This window comes from Antechinus flavipes, chromosome 1, assembly GCF_016432865.1.
Source record: "Antechinus flavipes isolate AdamAnt ecotype Samford, QLD, Australia chromosome 1, AdamAnt_v2, whole genome shotgun sequence".
Lineage (NCBI taxonomy): Eukaryota > Metazoa > Chordata > Mammalia > Dasyuromorphia > Dasyuridae > Antechinus > Antechinus flavipes.
This window is the reverse complement of record NC_067398.1, coordinates 430366625-430388301: the sequence shown is the minus strand read 5'-3', so window position 1 is coordinate 430388301 and position 21677 is coordinate 430366625. Positions and strand designations below refer to the sequence as shown.

The 21677-nt window shown below is 35.5% G+C and overlaps 1 protein-coding gene across 1 annotated transcript; it reads right to left on the bottom strand.

Annotated features, from left to right (window-relative positions):
• Positions 1 to 3865: 3865 nt before the first annotated feature.
• Positions 3866 to 21360, bottom strand: LOC127543685 (serpin B4-like). Its single transcript, XM_051969919.1, has 8 exons — positions 21300 to 21360; positions 19102 to 19283; positions 17979 to 18044; positions 17132 to 17269; positions 14676 to 14793; positions 12434 to 12576; positions 5512 to 5667; positions 3866 to 4554 (listed from the first exon to the last, which is right to left on the bottom strand). The coding sequence occupies exons 2-8, from the start codon at positions 19264 to 19266 to the stop codon at positions 4153 to 4155; spliced, it is 1188 nt and encodes a 395-aa protein (XP_051825879.1). The 5' UTR covers positions 19267 to 19283; positions 21300 to 21360; the 3' UTR covers positions 3866 to 4152.
• Between the last annotated feature and the right edge of the window lie 317 nt (positions 21361 to 21677).

Sequence of the window (21677 nt, the reverse complement as noted above, 5' to 3'; positions counted from 1 at the left end):
GTATTTTTCTTAAATTCCAAATAACATATATCCTACTCAATAATTCAATATTCAACAGTTCAACAAATATTCTAAAGACCTACTGTGTGAAAAAAAACCTGGCCCAACTCTGTAGAATATACAAAATTTTGTTAAAATAAATCACCTGATTTCCTAGAGCTCACAATCTATCAGCGTTTTTCCCCCTAAATCAGACTTGATATTCCACTGGCACATGGACTTACTTGCGAAGATCTTCTGCAAGTGCAAATGAACATTTTCTCTTCAATTTAAAGCCTTATGGAGCTGATTGAGACAGTAGGAGTGGGCTTATATCCCAAAGAGATCTTAAAGAAGGGAAAGGGACCTGTATATGCAAGAATGTTTGTGGCAGCCCTCTTTGTAGTGGCCAGAAACTGGAAGCTGAGTGGATGCCCATCAATTGAAGAATGGCTGAATAAATTGTGGTATATGAATATTACGGAATATTATTGTTTGGCAAGAAATGACCAACAGGATGATTTCAGTAAGGCCTGGAGAGACCTACACGAACTGATGCTGAGTGAAATGAGCAGGGCCATCATTATATACTTCAACAACAATACTATATGATGATCAATTCTGATGGACCTGGCCATCTTCAGCAATGAGATGAACCAAATCAGTTCCAATGGAGCAGTAATGAACTGAAGCAGCTACACCCAGCAAAAGAACTCTGGGAGATGACTAAGAATCATTACATTGAATTCCCAATCCCTATATTTTTGCCTGCTTACATTTTTGATTTCCTTCACAGGCTAATTGTACAATATTTCAGAGTCCGATTCTTTTTGTATGGCAAAATAACAGTTTGATCATGTATACTTATTTTGTATTTAATTTATACTTTAATATATTTAACATGTATTGGTCATCCTGCCATCTAGGGGAGGGGGTGGAGGGAAGGAGGGGAAAAATTGGAATAAAAGATAGGAAGAGACAAAGTTGTAAAGAATTCTTGTCTCAAAATAGGTGGGGCAATGAATGGATAGAGCACTGGGCTTGGAATCAGAAAGACTCATCTACATGAGTTTAAATCCAACTTCAGACATGTGTGACCCTAAGTAAATTACTTTAATCTGCTTACCTCAGTTTCTTCATCTGTAAAATAATCTGGAGAAGAGAATGGCAGACCATTCTTGAATCTTTACCAAGAAAACTTCAAATGGGGTCATGCAGACACAACTGAATAACAAACAACAAGATTTAGGAAGTTGTGGAATACTTTAATACTTGATCCAAGACAAGAAAACATAGAGCATTACAAGACAGTCAAGCAAACAAGTTTTATTGAGGGTACATATTTATAATGAGGGCAACCAGAAAGAATGGCAGAAATTGGGGCCCTGGATGGAATCAGTCATCAAACCAGTAAAATCTGGTGAGGTTTCTATTGCTTTCTTATCTGCACTGAGCAAATTTTTAACATTGGAGGCAGGGAACAAAAAATCTGAAACTGGAACTGGTACTGAATCATACAAGTTACAGGATGATGGGAGGGAGAAGTGAAGATTCCTAGGGAATTATAATGATAGTTAATATCCAAATTCTCCAGAAAAGAGATTTTTCAATCTTTATAACTGGTCTAATATTGACAGATTTAACTCAGGGGATTTGAGCTTTCACAAAGTATCTTCATTTTAATGGGGTGAAGAAGCTACTAAAGTCCTTAAGGATTTAAAAGCCGAACAAGATTTTCATTTGACCCTGGAGGTAAAAGGGAGTTTATTGAGTCAGAGAGGGGGATCTGACATGATCAGACCTGTGCTCTAGGAGCAACTAAGGATAGGAAGGGCAGGAATGAGGAGAGACTTGAGTCAGAGAGCACAATCTAAAGCCTAATGCAACTGTCCAGATGTGAGGTGATGAGAGTCTGCAGCAGAGTGGCAGTAATTTTAAAAGAGAGAAGAGGTTGAAGAACAAGACTTGACAAGACTTATTAGTAAATTGAAGATGGGAAGTGAATGATAATAAATAGAAAAGAATAATACCAAGTAATTATTACTAGGAGTTTTGTGTGTGTGTGTGTGTGTGTGTGTGTGTGTGTGTGTGTGGGTATGTAACTAGGAGTTAACTAGGCATTAACTAGGAGGATCTTAGTGTTCTCAACAATAATAAGGCAGTTCAGAAGAGGGAAAAGGAATGCATTCCAGACTCTTAGATTTCACCTATATCTCCTCAGTTGGGGAATGGCTGAGTTATGTTATATTATATCATATATCATAGATACTATAAGCAAAGATAAGCAGGATGGTTTCAGAAAAACTTAGAAAGACATATCAACTGATGATACAAAGTGAAGTGAGCTGAACCAGGAGAAAAGTACACAGTAATAGTGATATTATTAAAAAAAAATCAACTTTAAAAGACTTAACTCTAATTGAAGAGGTCAGTGGCAGTGCAGAGAGTTGTGAGAACCCCTTTGGTCAAAGCAGAGGTCCTTTATAAAGGAATTTATGAACCCGAAAAGCTAGACTGGCAAAAAGAAGTTTATTATTGGCTTTGGGAAGTCAGCCTTTGTTATGCATGAATAGAAAGACTGAATTCCTTGATAGTAAGGTCCTGACAGAAGGATATAAAGGTTCTAGTGGAGGAGTCCTAACAGAGAGAGAGAAAGAGATAATGTTTCTACCAGAGAAATCCTGATAGAGAGGTGAATAAGGTTTTGTAAAGGAAATAGGTAAGAAAGATAAGGGGTAATGCTGAAAGAGAATATCATTTCAGTGGGCAGAGGGTTGCAGCTGAGCAAGCTACTTTAGGCCTTCTTCAAGAAGTGAACACCAAGTTGCCTCTTTTTATAATTGAAACCTTGGCTAGAAGCTGGGGGCAGCTCTTGGTGGGGGCTGGGAGCAGTTTGAGCTGTAATCAGAATAAAAAATCTTGGTTGAATGAGAGTCCCTGAACTAATCTCCAGCTCCGGCTAAGTAGGAATGGTCCTGTACTCAATTAGCCCCACCTAGATAACAGAATGAAACCACTTTAGCTTGATTCCCTAGGACGGGTCTCTCAGGGGAGAGCTTAGCATTCCCGCCAAAGTCAGAGAGAGAGAAAGAGAGTTTTGGGGCTCCCCTCATCATAATCATTTTAATGATCAACCATGGTTTCAAAGAATTCATGATGAAAAATGTTGTCCATTTCCATATAGAGAATTGATGGGGGCATAGTGTAGATTTGTATATTTTTCCTCATTTTTTTTCCCTCTAAAAATGGCTTATATAAAAATATTTTTGCATTACTTTATATGTATAATGGGTATAATATTTCTTCTCTTCTCCATGTGTAGAGGGCCAGTATTGAATAAGTCCATGAATTGTAAAAGTCTGATTCAGGTATTATTTGAGACCTATTCTCTATTAAGGCAAGCCATTCAAACTATTGACTCACCATCTCCCTAACAATCAATTATAAAGACATATTTGATAAATTTAGGATAATCTTGATGGATGATGCACGACAGGAACTAGGCATTTTAACTATACCATTTACCCCCTTAACAATGAATTAAAGACATACTTGAGGTAAATCCATTAGTATGATAATTTTTGCCATTTACTACTCTGTTTCAAGTACTTTGGTATTGATAAACATCACAACTATTCTGTTGGTGTTGATGAGCATCACAACTATGCTATTTACAAGTCCCATGTTGATAAGTACCTTAGTTATTGATAGTTAAGGTAGATACTGAAATGTCATAGTATGGATTGTGCATTAACCCTGGAAGGGTTATATGATATCACCTGAAGGTAGCTAATAATATTGTAACACTAACTTAAAAGGCACATAAACCCTGGCACTCAGATTAATAAATGGAGATTGCAAAGCATATCTTTTACCTGGCCTCAGCTATTCATTCACATTCTTGGTATTCACTAGAGGTGTACTCCAACAGCCATGGGAGCAAGGAAGTATAGGAAGGGAGAATTTGAAACCAAAAATAAGAATAAAATATAAAAGAGAATGAAACATTCTAGTTATTTCAACCAGTTCTCATTTGACATGGATAAATTTAATTCAACAAATATTTATTTGTTAAGTGCCCATTATATGGTTCTGTAGGAATACAAAGACAGACGTGGAAAAAGTTCCTACTCTCAAGAAACTTCTATTTTATTAGTTCTCAACTCCTCTTTATTAAGGGGCAGTAACTCTACCATAGAAGAGAATAGTATTGCTTTTGTTGTGTCGAATGAGAAAGAGAAATGGGTGGTCACATTTAAATTCTTCTTTCCTAGAAGAATTATATCCAACCACAACACCAGTAGCAGCTGCTGCTTCAGTGCCCTCCTCATTCACCTCCACATAGGACTTATGGATGACTTTGGACACAGCCAAGCCCTTTTGTATTGCCATTCCTGAAAAGTCAGCACTTTCTGTATCAAATATATCTGTCATCCCCATAGCTTCCAATATGGGTTTCAGAGAGTAAGTCTCTTCCACTCTAAACCGTGGAAAATGCACAATAACTTCTTTTTGGCCCATATTTTCAGGCTTCATCGAATTTAGTAATTTCTCAAAGGTGAGTCCTTGCTGTAACTACAAAGAAAAAAAAAAGGGAAAATACCATAATTGTAACTGTAAACAGTGTGTATCGGTGGAGAAAACTGGTTTCCATCCACATTATAAATGAAAAAAGAGAGAAATATGAATTAATAATGCTTTAAACAATGCTTTAAAAGTGTTTTCATTCCTGTTCTTTAGAATCAAGAGAGCTATGGGCAGTTGTCCACCTTCTTCCTTTCCCTTCCCTTCCCCTCCCCACTTGTTCCTCTCCTCCTAAAGGATTCTTCTCCACTTTCTCCTCCTCCCTTACTTCACTCCTTTCCTTTACCTTTCCTCTCCTCTACCCCTTTCTCCTCACCCTGAGGATCTTGTATGTGCATACATGTGCAGAAGATATGTGAGAAAGGAGAAAAATGACTCATCCTAATTGGTCAATGCATCTGAAGACATGTACAATGGGTGATACCTGGAGATCTCTCACCTCCAGGAGCAGGGAGAAAGAAAAAAAAAAAAAATGTCAGCTTAACTACATAACACTCAGAGAACAAGATATTTGTGGCTGGAGATACTATCTCAGAGAAGGTTCCAGTTACTACAAGCTTGCTCTCAGTAGAAAGTATGTGATACTTACACAAGACATTGTGTCTGAAAACATTCTCTCTACTACAGCCTTGCTCTCTGTAAAAACACATGGAATCTCAGAACAATGAGACAACAAGAAACTTTTGACATAATCCACAACATTTGATAACATTTCAATTGCCTCAAGCTTGATCTCTGTAAAAGCTAATCTAATTTGAGAAAACTCAAACCTCTCATTTTGGTCATGTTTCATAAGAAATAAGGGTAAAATGAGGTATCAAAAAAGGTGTCCTTTACTGTAATCAATCACAAGGAAGGTGATTGCCTATTTGTAGTTTCATAAACTTAAAAGCCATTGCTAAGAAAATGCTTGAATATACTCTGAGCAAAGGACTTCTGGTTCTTTACCTTCTCTAAGCCATCAACATCCCTAGGCAGCAATACAAACATACTTAGATGTTTGTTTGTATATGGTAGTTCAAGTATCTTCCCTGCAGGTTCCTCAATATATCCCATATTGAAGAATCCTGTCCGTTTCATCATCTGCACAGGTCTGCTTGTGTCCTATAATAAAAGAAAACATAATTATCCAATAAATGCTTTATTTCCCTTAGAATTTAGCCTTTTAAAAATTCAATTATATAAAAAATGTCAGTATATACATATATATATTTTTAAATAAACTAACAACTTCAGCAAACTGTTCAGTTTTGACCATGGCTGCATGGGATTAACTAATTGATCATTTTAGTATCAACTTTAGAGTACAGGCTATCTTAAGAGCAGATTTCTCCAGAAAGGTTCAGATTAACAATCCAGATCTACATTGGAAGTATTTTTTTAATCCTTTATTATCAGATATATAAATATAAGCATGAAGCCAAAGGATGTGAGACATTTAAAAGTCTCAAAAATACAAGTTAAATTAAGCAATTAATAGTAGTGAGATGTATTTGGACGCTCAAAAAAATTGGCAGGTTATTTCTGCTTCTCACAAATGGAATTCTGGAGAAGCTTTGCAAATAGTATAAACAAAACGAATGGATTAATTTCAGCAGATTCATTCAAAATCAACTATTCATTTTAATCTTAAAATAACTCGATCTTTTCAAGACTAAAATATTGTTATAGAATACAGAATAGAAATTTTTTCTCATAGTTGTTCAGTCATGTCTGACTCTTTGTGATCCCATTTTGGGTAAAGATACTGGGGTGGTTTACCATTTCCTTCTCCAGTTCATTTTACACATAAAGAACTGAAGCAAACAGCCTTAAGTGCCTGACCTAAGGTCACACAACTACTAATGAAGTCAGATTTGAATTCATGAAAATAAATCTTCCTAATTCCCAGCCCAGTGCTCTCTCCATTGTGCCACCTAGCTGTCAGTGTTAATAAACCAACACTAATAGAAAAAAAAAAAAAATCATCCCTTAAAATAATCTTTGATTATACTTACTATCCATTTTCTTATTTCTAACATTTGATTATGCTAACTTACTATCATTTTTCATTTCTAACATGCATCAAGAGGAATGACATTAATAGGGGGTAATTTTTTTTTTCTTTTAATGGATTGTGGGCTATTTTTAAGATCAAGGGATCTCTATAATAAAGCTAGAGTACTTCTCTTTTCCAGCTTCTCTTTATGTATTGTTTTCTCTCATTAGAATGAAAACTCTTTGAAGTTGGGGTATATGGGTAAACACGTTACATACATATATGTGTGTGTATATATATATATATATATATATATATATATATATATACACACATCAACATTTATATAGGCATATAAATCTATATATCTATACATAGATATGTAGAAACATAAACATACACTCCATCTTTAATTTTCACTTTCTTAGAAAACAGCTGTCAAAAATATGAATGTTGATACATTAAACCTATGGGAAATAGGGGGTTAGGCTCCTGCAACCACCAAAAACTGTGATTTTTCATGAGGAATTGTTGAAAATATACTTTTCTGTAAAAAATTCTTTATAGCAAAACATAATTCTGACAATATGCACTTTTCCTAACCCAGTAACCATGAAATAACACATAAAAATACAGTACACAGGTAAAACTGGTAACATGTTAAACATTTTTTCTTGCTAGTTATAATTACTAGTTACTACAAGCTGACATTTTTAATTTAAAAAATTTCAGACAATATTTGCTTTTTGTAACATGAAAGCTACAATATCATAAATACTGTACAACAAAATTCTTAAAACTAAAATATTTTTTAATCTGAATCTTACTGTCTTACTGTCAGATGGTGGTGCGAAAGAGTTGTACTGCTTACTATACTTCCCTACACCTTTCTATTTTAGCTGCCCTCTGAAAATCAAGAGAATGTTGCTAGGACTTTAATCACTCAGCACTCCAACATGGTCAGTCCCATATAACAGGTCTCCAGTTCTTTTTAAATGCTCCAGCAGTCCACAGAGCAGAATCCTTATCAAGAGCTTTCCAAAGAGAGTGCCATCCCCATTCTAGCTAAGCAGCCAGGCCATGCAGCTACCGTTCTTCCCTCCTTTTTTCACTCTCTCTGCCACAGGAGAGTTGGTACCAGAGTGAAGAGGCAGCCAGGTTTTGCCTCTAGCAACATTCCCATTTGCTTGGAAGATTCCAAGCCTAGTCAGATCTCAATATCATCCCTGACATTCTGACATTCCATCTCTGCTGCACATAGCTGGGACTGTGCAAAACTGTAAATGAGAAAGTGAAAATAAAGTTACTAATAAAATCATATGAGTGTTTAAAATCATGAAAATTGAAAGCAGGAATGTTAAAGATTGACTATATATACACCTGTATATGAATATGTATACATATATGTGCATATGTATGTATGTATGTATATTTATATATACTTAGACCAGCAAATATATATAATATATTATCTTAGAAATATTATATAATTTACAATATATATTTTAGAGACATATATTTATCTCTTTATCTCTTTCTATATTTTTATCTCCAACATCTGTTTCTCTCCTAAGCATTACTTATGCATCACTATTTCATATCAAACTTTTCAAAGTTAATGCCCCAAAGATATCTCAACTCAACTAAACTTATTATCTTGATTCAGGGACCCTCTTCCAAACTTCCCTATTTCTGTTAAAGGCACTAGCATCTTTCTGATTTCTCAGATTTGTAACTTTAAAAACTATCCTCAACAATGTATCCAATCAGTTGCTAAATCTTGCTACTTTTACCTCTGCAATACCTCTTGTATCTGATCTCTTCTCTCTACTTGTGGAGCTCAGGTACTCATCACTTCTTGCCTTTATTATTACAACAGACTTATAATGATCTCCCTGACTCAAGTTCCTCACTACTCTAATGCACCCTACATACTGGTACCAAAGAAATTTTCGTTACACAAATATTTGACCACATGTCTTCCCTAGTTATCAATTCTAATGGCTTCCTATTGCCTCAAGGATAAAAATCAAAATGTTTCAGTTTAATTTTTATAACTCCTTACAATTGGACCTAACCTATTTTTCCAAACCCCATATCTTCTTTCCAAGCACACTGGGAATTATTTTTCTTCCTGCACTGTATAATCTAGCCAGTCTGTCTTTCTCTTTCTTCCTTGTAAATAATATTTCCTACTTTCATGTCTTTGCACTAAGCATATAATGTACTCTCTCTTTATAGATATCTCATGGAGTTCTCTCTTCCTTTAAGATACAATTCAACTACTATCTTCTGTGTCTTTTTTCTTTATTGTCTCCCTTTCTTGATTCCCTTCAAATACTAGTACCCTCCCTGGAGTCACCATGTTTATAAAGGACTCCAAACTTGTGTCTGGACTCTCTGGATTCCTTCTTTACCTGCTGTCTTGCCACTTTGGAGAAATCTCTGACAAGAGGCTCTCTTCTCCTTTTTGGCGAATCTCTCTCAGGGATCACAATTTTAGGAAGGACTTTTCCTTCCTCCTCCTTTATATACTGTCTTCTCCCATGAGAATGAAAATTCATTGAGGAACTATCTTGGATGATCATGTTTAGATAAGCAGGATTTAGCACAGTACCTGACTCACACTAAGTTCTTAATAAATGTGTTATTTTTCAATATAACTAGCTCTCATACTACCTTTTATTTAACTATGATATATATTTTTTAAATTTATTCATTTTATATTTATGTTATTATAAAAATATTTTGAAAACACCCTGTTTCCCAGAGCTAAGGCCCAGTAAGCAAGCTGTGTCCTGAATTTGGAATAACGATAATCCTTTGCATTTTAGAATTATCTCACCCTTTGGCAAAATGTCACTAAAGAATTTAGCTCCCCTTATTTCCCTGAGACATCTATCCCATGTTCATAATCCCTGTTCCTTGGTACTGACAGGTATCGCACTCCTGTTACCTCCCCAGAACTCTGGTTCTGTAACCCCACAGGGTAGTCACAAACCCTAAAGGTTGACACAATAACTATTCCCATGACACTCAAGTACATCTATGTTGTCCTAAAAAATGTAAAACATGAAAACTGTCTCAAGATCTAAGAATCATTATGTTATAGTCCAATCCCTTTCATATATATATAAGTGATCCCCAAATCAGCAGAGAAATGCCCTCCTTCTTGGAGGTGGGGGAGGAGGGTGAGGAAGCTTCCATTTGCAAATATCACTTACCTCACTCTGAAATTAATTAAACTGCTGTTTGTGTCCTGACTCTGTCCTGCTCTGTTCAGTTCTGGCTTCTCACAGGTTAAAGGCTTGTTACAGGTCTGTTGACACTGTATGTGATTACACTTATACTTTGTTGTCTCCTGCATTAGAAAAATAAGCTCCTTGGGAGCAGCAATTCTTTCCTTCTTTATACTTTTGTTTGCAACATCTTCTACAGTGCTTGACACATAATAAGCACTCAATAAATGCTAGTTGATTGATGATAAAATGAAGGAAATAACCTGGAATACAGTGTATTCCTGGTTGTCCTCAAATCACATCAGGTCTTATACCTTTCAAGGCTTTATTTATTTGCTTTCAATAAGACAACACATGCTTTCTATAAGACAGCTCCTATTCTTGAATTTGCCAAATCCCAGTTGTCCTTAGCCAGAAAAACAATCCATTTTGATTGATTTCTGGCATCTAGTGGTCCTGAGAGTCTGTCACTTTAGTTTTCTTTAAGATAACATATACAAAGCAAATATGGTGAAAGAACTATTTAGACTCCTGGAAGACTCTAGATTCGACTAACACAGACAAAAGCCAATAGAGGAGGTTTGCACTGAATAGCCAAATTAAATGCACCAACTACAGAGGAAAAGCCAGGAAGCCTGCAGCTAGTTTCAAGAACAGGGAAGAAATGGATTCTCCTTCCTGCTGCATCCTAGCACTGGCCTGAAGCTTCTGGAACTTTTTGCAGGGTAGGAAAAGTTTTGGGAGGTTAGGGGGTAGGCGGGGAGATAAGGAAAATGCCCACAAAAAGAAAAACAAAGGGAAAATGTGCCTGGCATAGTGAGAAAGGACTAAATAAAGGATTAGATTGATTCTTGGTAGAGGTGTGCCACTGGTTAGTTGAGTGAATATGGGTAATTTTCTTAATTTCTCTCAATCTCATTTCCTCATCAATAAAATAAAGGGATTAGGCTCAATAAGCTCTAAAATCCCTTCTTGCTCTAGATCAGTCAACATCAACTAATATTTATTAAGTACTTACTGTGTGCCAGATATTATGCTAATTACTAGAATCAATCATAAATTTAAGAACTTAAGTTAAATATTTATTAAAAACTACCATGTATTGTACCAAGGCAGCTAGGTGAAGCTATAGTGTACATAGCATGGAGTCAGAAAGACAAGAGTTAAAATCTGACCTCAGATGCTTACAAGTTGTATGTCTCTGGGCAAGATACTTAATTTTGTTTCCCTCAGTTTTCTCATATGTAAAATGAGCTGGAGAAGGAAATAGTAAGCCACTCCAGCATCTCTGCCAAGAAAACCCCAAATGGAGTCACATGAGTTGGGCAGTACTGAAAAATGACTGAATAAAAATCTTATACCCTGATTCTACAGGCCACATCTAGGTGACCTGAATGCCACTTAGATTTAGTTTAGTTTCATCCTGATCATTACATTTTAGGACTAATTTTAATTATTTGGAAAGCATAGACTGAGGTGAGCAGCAAGTTATGAGGAAGTATCTTGAAAAGTTTAGCTTGCAGTGAGTATTCTCTTTAGGCATGAGTTGGACTAAACAGTCAATGGACTAAGTAAGTAGTCTCCCAAATCTGTGAATCTATCTTGGAGAAATTTTTTTATAGTCATTGAACCATAGATCTAGCAATGGAAAGTTCTTCTGATGACTTTTATTTCTAATTCTATTTTGCAGCTGAGAAAACTGGGGGGAGGAGGGGGAAAGCAGATTACATGACTGAGAATAGGGGAAATCCCTTAAGAAGTGAGATTTAAACCAAAAGCTACTTTTCTGTCCACTGTATCAAGAATCATCATCATCACTATCATCAGAGATGTTTGATTAGTTATGGTAAATGTAATGGTCTCCAAAGTCTCTTTTAACTCTGATAACCTAAGAGTGTGTTCAAGGTTCCAGGAATATAACATCTAAAATAAATCTTTCTCTCAAAGTTCATCCACCTGCTTCTTCATACAGGATTAGTAATATCCTTTGTGCTTGCATGGAATTAAAAAAAATAGTCTTTATCTTTTCATTATTCCTTCCAAGTAAAATTTCTTTTGGCCATATCTTATGCTTTTCTCCTTATCTAGGATACCCTCCTTCATCTGTTATGATTTTTGAAAGTTTATCAGTCTTTAGCATGCAGTGCAAATTCTTCCACCACCACCAAGATTTCCCAACCACGCTAACTCACAGTGATTTTTCCCTGCTGTAAACTATGATATTTCTTATCTGGAACCATCATTCAGTAATTAACTATGTAGTGTCTTGAGTAATCTTTTCTGGCACTTCCAAATATTTTAATCTGTTGGTATCATCATTACCTAAAGGAATTGTGCCTCTGAAGGACAATAGCTGTTTTTCATGATTCTTTGTGTGGCACTTCTTCCTGTATTGTCTGGCACACAGTTGATGGTTAGTAAATATTTGTTGTTTTGTTCCTTGGTTAAAAGCACTTGTAAATGAACATAGTCTTATGATATAAAATAACTTCTTTTTTCTAGTTAGTAATGTAAAATGACTATTTTTCTAACTTTCTGCTGGTAAAACAGCAAACATCATTGAAAAGTTTAAACATATTCTTGTATTTCCTATTAAAATAAAATTAATAAAAGAAAACAATAAAAAGGAAAACAGACGGTATCTTTTCAGTACCTTGGTTGTCATGAAATTTGTTTCTTGAGTTTTTTCTTGCTTAAATTTCATGGCCCACTTTCCTTTGAAATAAATGGCATTTGCCAGTACCAGGACAGTAGTTGGGTCAATAGTACCTGCTGAAAATAGCTCCTTGATTTTTCCTTTGACAAAAATAAGAAGACAGAAGAATAAATATCACATTTTCTCCCTTTTTTTTTTCATTTACAAAAACTGCACCAAGAAGTTTGCCAACAAAGATTGAAGCATTCTCATGGATGGTAAATGGGATTAAAATATAATCTCTGTAAGATAGACATGGGGTCAGAAAAAAGATTCTTCCACATTTTGAAACCAAAGACATTTTCAAAGTCAACTCTTAAAAAGGGATTGATAGGTCAATATCCTCCCCCAGACCCACATCCACCCCTGGAGTACCAAAGGTCTCTTCTCTTTTATTCAAGTCAAGCAAAATGTCTTCCATGCCTTCCATTACTACACTAAGCCCATTTAGATGAAGAGGTTTTCAATCCTCATGGAATCTTATATGCCTACCCAAACACAATAACTTTCAATAGTTACACCATCCCCTACTAAAAAAGTTGGACCAACCAGAATCATTAGTGGGTTAGACAACAAAAATAAACATTAAAAAAAAAAAACTTTGATTAACATTTCTTGAGAGCAGGTCCTCTATCTCTACCTCATTAGCAAATTGCCACAGGAACTATTTCTAACCTTAGTTAATCCTTGAGACAGAGGAGATTAGTTTCCATGAAGACAAGGGTTGGAACAAACATTATAGATAGAGCATAAACCTTGGGGCCTAAATTCAAATACAGCTTTGGACACCTACTAGTTATATGACTCTGGGCAAATCATTTAATCCTGTTTGCCTCAGTTTTCTCATCTATAAAATGAACTGGAGAAGGAAATGCCAGACCATTTCAACATCTTTGTCAAGAAAGCCTCTTGAATAACAACAACAACAACAAAAAAAAAAAAAAAAAAAAAAAAGGTTCTAAACTAGAAAGAGCATGGAAATCCCTATGATGGGAGAAAAAGACATTTTCGGAAAAAAGACATAAAATACCTCTACTTTATTGACACCCTTTTCTCCTGAGATTATTTGTTCCTTCTCGCATTTCATGTTCAAAGTATAAACCTGTGGCATTAGGATCGAAGTCACATCTAGGAATTCAGGCTTCTAGGGAAAATTCAGTCAAACTACAGCCTGTGTCCCTAATCCCCACAGCTAATTCCACACAAATGATGCATGTCACATAACACCATTCCACCAACTCCATTTGGAGTTGCTGCTCATTTAGAACTGGAATAGAGCAAGGAATGCAATTAGCTCCATCCTGGCAGATGGGTTTCAATGCTATAGGACCCTGAGAAGTAGCAGCCTTGATCAGACAAAGGAGTGGACAAGAAGCTGGTTGGACTGCCCTGGGAAGGGAGAAGGGAATCCTTCAGCCCATTAGAATATGGGGCTCAGTCTCCATTACCCCATGCTTTCTGCTCTGAATTAGGACCATTTTAAATTCTTTGTCTGATAAACTTAGCTGATACTCTGGATCCTTCACATTTAAAGATTATATCCTTGTCAGAGGACAGACTATTAAGCAATAGAAAGGTCAAGGTTCCAAGTCATTGCAGAGGAGGATCAGACTATGTAAGAGCTAATATTGCACTTCAAAGATCTTTATTTTAGAAAATAACAGCTTTGTCTTTTCACTGCTGGAGACCCCCATTGGTTTAGTTACCCACATTGATAAATACTGATCATTATGGGATTGGAGGAAAGTATCAGTAACTATCACCAATGCCTCTGTCTTCTAGAAATGAATCTGTCAAGGAGCAAAAACAGCTAAGGAACAGAGAAAGCAGTCTTTGAAATCACAAACAGTTATAGGATGGAAGTAGCAATATTTAAGAATAAACCTAGGAGGTATGTAAATAGAGATATCCTAGATTCATCTTAGGTACCAGAAGTTTGACAAGTCATTGACCAATTCCTTTCAACAGCAGCCTTTGAGAGTTTGTTTACTTAACACACTCATTTCCAGATTTAGAAACCAAATTATTTACCTGGATTATCACCAATCAACTAATCGGCAGAATTAAGATAGAACCCAGACTTCTTAGCAATTCCCAGCTCACTGATTTTTCACCTAGATAACTGTGTCAAATTTAATGTGCATCTAAATATTACTTTTTAGAAATATTAAGAAAAGGAAAGCTTTTTTTTCTTATTTACCATTTGTTTGATTTTCAACCCATGAATTAATCTTCCTTCGGCTGTCTTCTGAAGCATGTAAAAAGTCCACTGTTTCCAGTCCTGCTTGGTAAATATTCTTTACACCCTCTAAGTAAGGCTTTGAAACAATAGAGAAATATGAAAATATATGTGCATGTATGGGCCAAGAACAGAGAATAGAGAATACAAATAGCTAATGCCATGGGGGAAAATGTTATATCTTAAATGTTATGGAATGCAAAATCTAGATATATAATATTTAAATCACTGTACCACTCAACCATCCTAAAACATGGCCTCAGTGGTTATAGACTTGGGGTTGGAAAAAACTTATAGTTCATCTAACCCAAATGCATCATTTTGCAGATGAGGAAATTCCTGTAAAGAGAAGTTAAATTTGCCTCAGCTCACATATAAGTGACAGACAGAATTCAAGGCTAGGCCCTTTGACTCCAAATCTAACCCTCTTTTTCTTGCCCCATACTGCCTCAATGGTAATTAGTCATGAGTTTCTGTGGTTACTCAAAAGGAAAACAAGGATCAGTCTATCTGGCATGTTTATCTGGAAACAGTACTAAAAGCAAATTAATAACCTATAAAATGTTTACAAGTACCTTTTTAATTATAAAAGCTGTAGTTATAAATGTGGATAATTGACCTAGTGACAGATTAACGAAATGAGAACAGTTGCATTTAGATAAATAATTATAAAAAGCATATACTCCAGCAATGGGATGGGCAAAAATAAATAATAAATAAATAACTGAGTGTGGATGGGTGTGGAACTGAATAGAAGAAGAGTTATGTTCTGAATAGTCTGCCAGAAAACAGACTATTAAGCAATGGAAAGTTCAAGGTTCCAAGTCATTGCAGAGGAGGATCAGACTATGTAAAAGCTAATACTGCACTTCAAAGATCTTTCTTTTAGAAGATAACAGGTTGTCTTTTCCCTGCTGGAGACCCCTATTGGTCTAATTATACACATTGATAAACAGTGATGATTATGGGATTGGAAGAAAGCATCAGTAACTATCTGAAAAAACCATCTGAAGATGGTGGCATAGGAGTCCCCTGTGGGGTTCAGAAGGTCTCTCTAGAGTTAAATGGTTTCTTCTAATAATTTCCCCATTGTTGGATATGGCTTCAAGAATTGACATTTCAACACTTAATGGTCACCTAAACTGAACATAGTGGTCACATCTCTAGAGGTGGGAGGAACTATAAAGATTGCCTAGTCCAGATCTGTCATTTTAGAAACAAGAAATGAGTTAGAGTGACTTGATGAAAGTCACAGAGATAGTACATAGCAAAGCTAGGAGGGGATTCCATAACTCCTGACTTTCTAATCCAGCCTAATTTCTACTATACTTGGGTATCTTGACATTAGATATCTGGACCATTCTCCTCAAGTATTCTGCAGGTACAGACTGGGCTCATTCTTGGAACTTTAGAAGTCTCAAGAGAATCTAAGCTTTCCAAGCAACATTTCAGAGCAACTTGAGGCAAATACCTTAAACAAGTCAGCAAAAAGCTTGTAGAGATCTAGTTCTTAGTTATAAGAAGAAAACTTCAAAAAATAGATGCAATACAATGGAAATAATCCACTATTATAGTAATTACTTATTTTTGCTCTGAATCTATGACAGATTTCATATTATCTCTATAGTAAAAATCCCTCTTATTAAAGATTAAATACTTGAATTCAAATTCTGCCTTAGTAAGTTAGTGGCCTTATAACCCTGGGCAAATCACATAATGTTTTCACATCTGTAAAATAGGAATAATAATTAAGCTTATAACACAGAATTGTGAAAAGGATCAACTAAGTTAATATGTAAAGTGCTTTGCAAACTTGATACTTTATATGCATCATTATTTTATATTATATATATTATATTATATGTTATCATTATTATTATCAATAAAGAATATTGAGAAAAATCTGATTGGATAGTAAAAAATTCATTGATTTATCTATAATGTCACTATTGTCAGAGAGAAGGATGATATATCAAGCCATATTAGTTCATGTAAATTTCTTTTTGTCAACAATCAAGTTTTTTTTTTTTTCTGATCCTTTGCTTACAGAGCAAATGTTATATGTAATTTAGACTCTTGATGGGATAAACTCCACTAAGCAGAGTCCTATGCAAATGACTAATCATAGATATCATATAAAATATATATGCTCATTGTAAATTACTAAATTGGAAATTGAGTTTCTGAACTTTAAAACCTAAGGACTCTGAGCCCTGAACACACAGTGAATCTAAAAAGGTGAAAAGACTCTGAAAACCAGTTTGAAAATGCTAGACATGTGCCATACATCTTCACCTACTGCTCTTGTTACCTCTATCAGTTGAATTGGTATAGGTTAGAGAAAATGATATGTTCTTGAGTACCAATGTATTCCACATCTATATTTAAATTATCAATGATAAAGCCAGAGCACTTACCTGCAGGAACTGAAATGTCTGGCTTCCATAGAGTCTGTTAGCAATGGCCAATGAATAATCATCATTGGGTTTGTTGATTTCTGCCAAGAGGGAATGAAACTGGGAATGGACCTCTTCTTCAGGTGTGCCGCATTCAGCCTTCAGATAAAGAGAAAATTGTTGAGCTGATCCTAGACCAGGAAAAGCTTCCTTCTGCTTTCTTCTAGGTATTTTTAATATGTCATGTATGATTCTTTTTACATCACTGTCAACACCTCCCCTTCCCCACCCACCCACACACACAACTCTCCCAACCACTTCCACCCAAAGTATGAAAACTCATTTGCAACAAATAAACAGATGACAGAGTGGATAAAGTGCCTTGTTTACCTCAGTTTTCTGATCCATAAAATTAGCATAAGAAAAAAATGACACACCACTCCAGTATCTTTACTACTTTTTAACCAAATAGAGTCACAAAGAGTCAGGCATGACTAAAAATGACTGAATAATAACAACTATAGCTTTTTCTTTACGCCACATGCAGAGACTGTTCCTATATCTTTCACATTTCAAATATAGGATAACCAACTCTGGATTTGAAGCAAACAATAAAGAAAGAGAGCATCTTCCTTGAACATTAGAGGGCAGCTTCTTCCCTTTTGAGTCAACAGAAGGATCCTGGACCTAAGATACTTCTTTATCAGATGCTAGTCTATATCCCTTTTTGGGAAAATCAGCAAATCAGAAGAGCTAGTCTTTGTTTCTTTTTCCTTTTCTGACACTCACATTTGTGTAATGGGGGTCCATTTGGAGCATGTATTGGTTCATGGATGGGTCATCCAGTCCCTACTGTCATGTAGCTTACCTCTGCTGATGCACCATCTTCCACACTTGGCCTGACACCTTTTGTAACTTCATCTAAATGAAGCACCTGAAAAATATACAAAATATTGTTATAGAGGAGAGGAAGAAAGAAAATATGTGCATATCTCAATAATATATTTGGGAAATAATAGTAAGTGGATCATGGATGTTTAGCTGAAAGGAACCCTAGAGATAAAATCCAATTCTCTCATTTTACAACTGAGGAAACTGAGGCCTAGAGAGATAAAATGACTTTCCCAAAATCACACAGAGAGTAAAATGCAGAGTTGGGATTTTAATCCAGTAGTTTAAATCCAGCATTATACATATATCCATGTTTTATTTTCAGTCTCTCAGTTTCAGTTAACACCCCTCAGCAGAGATGTTAGCATTTCCTAAACAAACAAACAAACAAACAAAAAAAAAATATATATATATATATATATATATATATATATATATATATATATAATTGTGTTATGGGGTCGGACCAAGGCTTTCAGACTCCTATCAGTTTATACTAGTTTATAATTAATAATGGATACACCCTGTATACTTTTCAAATTATAAAAATAAAGTTACATTAAAAAAAAATTTAAGCCCTTCTATCTAATTTGGTGTATACTAAGAAAACGCAAACAAAACTTAATCAAGTACAATTCAGAATGCACTTCAACTAGGTGATTGAGACATGCTTAGGGCCCAGGGGTCCTCAAACTTTTTAAATAGGGGGCCAGTTCACTGTCCCTCAGACTGTTGGAGGGCCGAATTATAATAAAAACAAAAACTTTGTTTTGTGGGCCTTTAAATAGAGAAACTTCATAGTCCTGGGTGAGAGGGAAAAAACGTCCTCAGATGCTACATCTCGCCCACGGCTGTAGTTTAAGGACCCCTGCTCCCGATTTAGGCAAATCTAACATGAAAGTCTGGTTTGTATGCCAGAGCATGCTATGCAAAAATTACCCTGAATTAGGACTTATTATAAAATTCCATAAGCCTGTATCTGGCACACAGTCTGTAGAATAAAAAAATAAATAAACAAAACAAAGCAAAAAATCTTTCTGTAATAAAACCACAAAATAGCCAGTTGAGGAAATGAAACCAAACAGTTTGCACTTATTTACCTTCCGCATTTGAAATGCAGTTTTCTCTCTGGCTCCAAATAAGACCATGGCCATAACAACTGAGATACTCAGAGGGGAAATGACCAGATTATCCTTCGCATTTTGTTCCAATTCTCTGAAAAGCTTAAAGGCAAATTTGGCATTTGCTTCACTTAAATAACTCATTGTCCAGCTGCTGAAGCCTAAAAAAAAAAAAAAAAAAACAAGAAATCCCAAATTCTGAATGTCAATCAATCAGACCAACTGCTGAAAGAGAGAGAGAGAGAGAGAGAGAGAGAGAGAGAAGAGAGAGAGAGAGAGAGAGAGAGAGAGAGAGAGAGAGAGAGAATAAGGAGAGAGGAGAAAGAGAGAGGAAAGGAAGGAAGAAAAGGAGGAAGAAAGGGAAGGAGGAAGAGAGAAAAGAAGGGAAGGAGGGAGGGAAGAAGAAAAGAAATTCTCACCTTCAATGATTTTGTCATAACTGATTAAGTACTAGATTTGAAATCAAGAAAACCTTGAATTCCAATTTGGTATTTGCTAGTTATGTGAACAAGAGCAGGTCACTTTACCTGTCCAAGCTTATAGCTTGTCCATAATAAAAATAAGTTGAAAGTAAATGAGTTGGTATATGTTAGCATTCCTTTGGAAAGCTCACAGGGGTGATGAGTGAGGTGGAGAGGTTGAGATCCCAGCCATCTCTCACAGTAATGAGAAGGAGTGACCAGAGAATGAAATCAGAAGGCTCAAAAAGGAAGATTAGCTAAGAACCTCATTGAAGCCTCTTTTTCATTCTATCATCATGTAAAGCTATCCAGGGGCAGCTCTTGTATAATTCTTCTGTGACCCCTGCTTGCCACGCAGTCTTGCTTAGTCCTCTAAACTTCAGATCTTTTGTGAATTATAGAGGCAAATTTTTTTTTAAATCATTTTTAGCATCCTTGGATGATTTTTATAAATGACTCCAAGCTCCTAAAACAATATGGAATAGAGTGGGAAGCACTTTGCAAATCTTTAAGTACCACACAAATGTCCACTATTATTAATCTATATTAATAGCCACTGATCACATAACTATAGCACTTTAGAATTTGCCAAGGCTACTTCTCAATCACCTGTAAATTGCAGAATGTAAGGATCACTGATTTAAAGCTAAAAGGGATCTTAGGGGGTCAACCAATCCTACTATTTTAAGGGATGAACAGACTGAGACCTGGAGACATTCAGTGAATTGGGACAAGTACTCAAACTGCCCAGACTAGTGAATTTTATAGTCCAGAGGAATTAAATAAATGTCTGATAATCACAAATTTATTAAGTGTCTAGAATAGGATTCAATCCTGAATTCAGAGATCTCCCATGGTATCCCAGCAGACTAGTCATTGGTTTCATCTTACCAAGGTTAGTAGTTCTACTCTGGGAGCTCTATTTACAAGAATATAACAATACAGAGACATAATAAGCACATTTAAATATTGTCAGTGACCAGCAACAGGCAAAAGGAAAGCAAATGTTCTCAATTAAGAGCATGGGAAAAGAATTTATTCCAAAAGTTTGTTATGATTTATATTAGGTTTGCTAACATGCAAGAAGCATAAAACAATAAAATTATTTAGATCCTAAATTCAAGAGAGTTCTTGAAAATAATATAGTTTAATCCTCATTTTTTTATTTAAAAAAAATAAAATTGAGGTTCTTAGCAATTAAAGGACTTTATAAAGATCTTTCAGCTTAATAAGTTAATAGAGATAGAAATAGAATCCAGGTCCTTTGATTCATCATTCAGTACTCATTCCATTATTCCACACTAGTCATGACTCATTCATTATCTTTGTTATTCCCAGCGCCTAGCACAGTACCTGGCACATGGTAGGCTATTAATAATGTTTGTAGATTGATAAATAGCATCTTTTTTCAAGAGGGACAAGTTTCTTGGGTCAAAACTGATTTAGACAATAGAGTTAAAATATATTTTACATGACCTCATAATAACCAATGCTTTCAATATACAGTATATGGTAGGTCAACTGACAATTTTTGCTTCTGTTTTGCTTTTTTTTGTTTGCTGAAAAGCTGGTCAACCTTAAAAACTTACATTCTTCTTACATGACTTCTTCCCAAGAAACTATTTACAGTGTTTACTTTTGATAAAGTTGCATGGCAAGAAAATAACTTAAGAAACCTAGGAACAATAAAATAATAGGGAAAAAAAATGCATTTACCTTCCTTTTTTCAGCTACAAAGTTACCAGTCAGTTGAGTGAATTTGAAACCTCTTTTTGACTGGAGAACATATGTATAAACCCCAGGGTGGCCCCACCCATTCTACAGCTTGCCTGACTAGTGACTCATCTAGTGACTCATCTCTGTAGGTGTGTGTGTGTGTGTGTGTGTGTGTGTGTGTGTATTGAATCTATGGGACAACTTTGCATTATATGTGAAGTGCGCAATAGGGGAAAGAGCATTAGAAGAGCAGGGTCTGAAACTTAGACCTGCTAATTACTATTTGCCAAGTCACTTTATCTCTCGCCTGTTTCCTCATCTGTAAAATGGGTGGGACCTTCTAGCTCTAAAACCGGTAATCCTTTAAAGCAGGTTACT

What these genes read in the sequence shown, in the direction of transcription:
- LOC127543685 (XM_051969919.1), bottom strand. Translation starts at nt 19,266, where the DNA reads ATGAGTTATTTAAGTGAAGCAAATGCCAAATTTGCCTTTAAGCTTTTC. An exon ending in CTGCATTTCAAATGCGGAAG is followed by an intron (nt 18,045 to 19,101) that starts GTAAATAAGTGC and finishes TATATTTTTCAG; the next exon opens with GTGCTTCATTTAGATGAAGT. An exon ending in GGTTGAAAATCAAACAAATG is followed by an intron (nt 12,577 to 14,675) that starts GTAAATAAGAAA and finishes TTTTTGTCAAAG; the next exon opens with GAAAAATCAAGGAGCTATTT.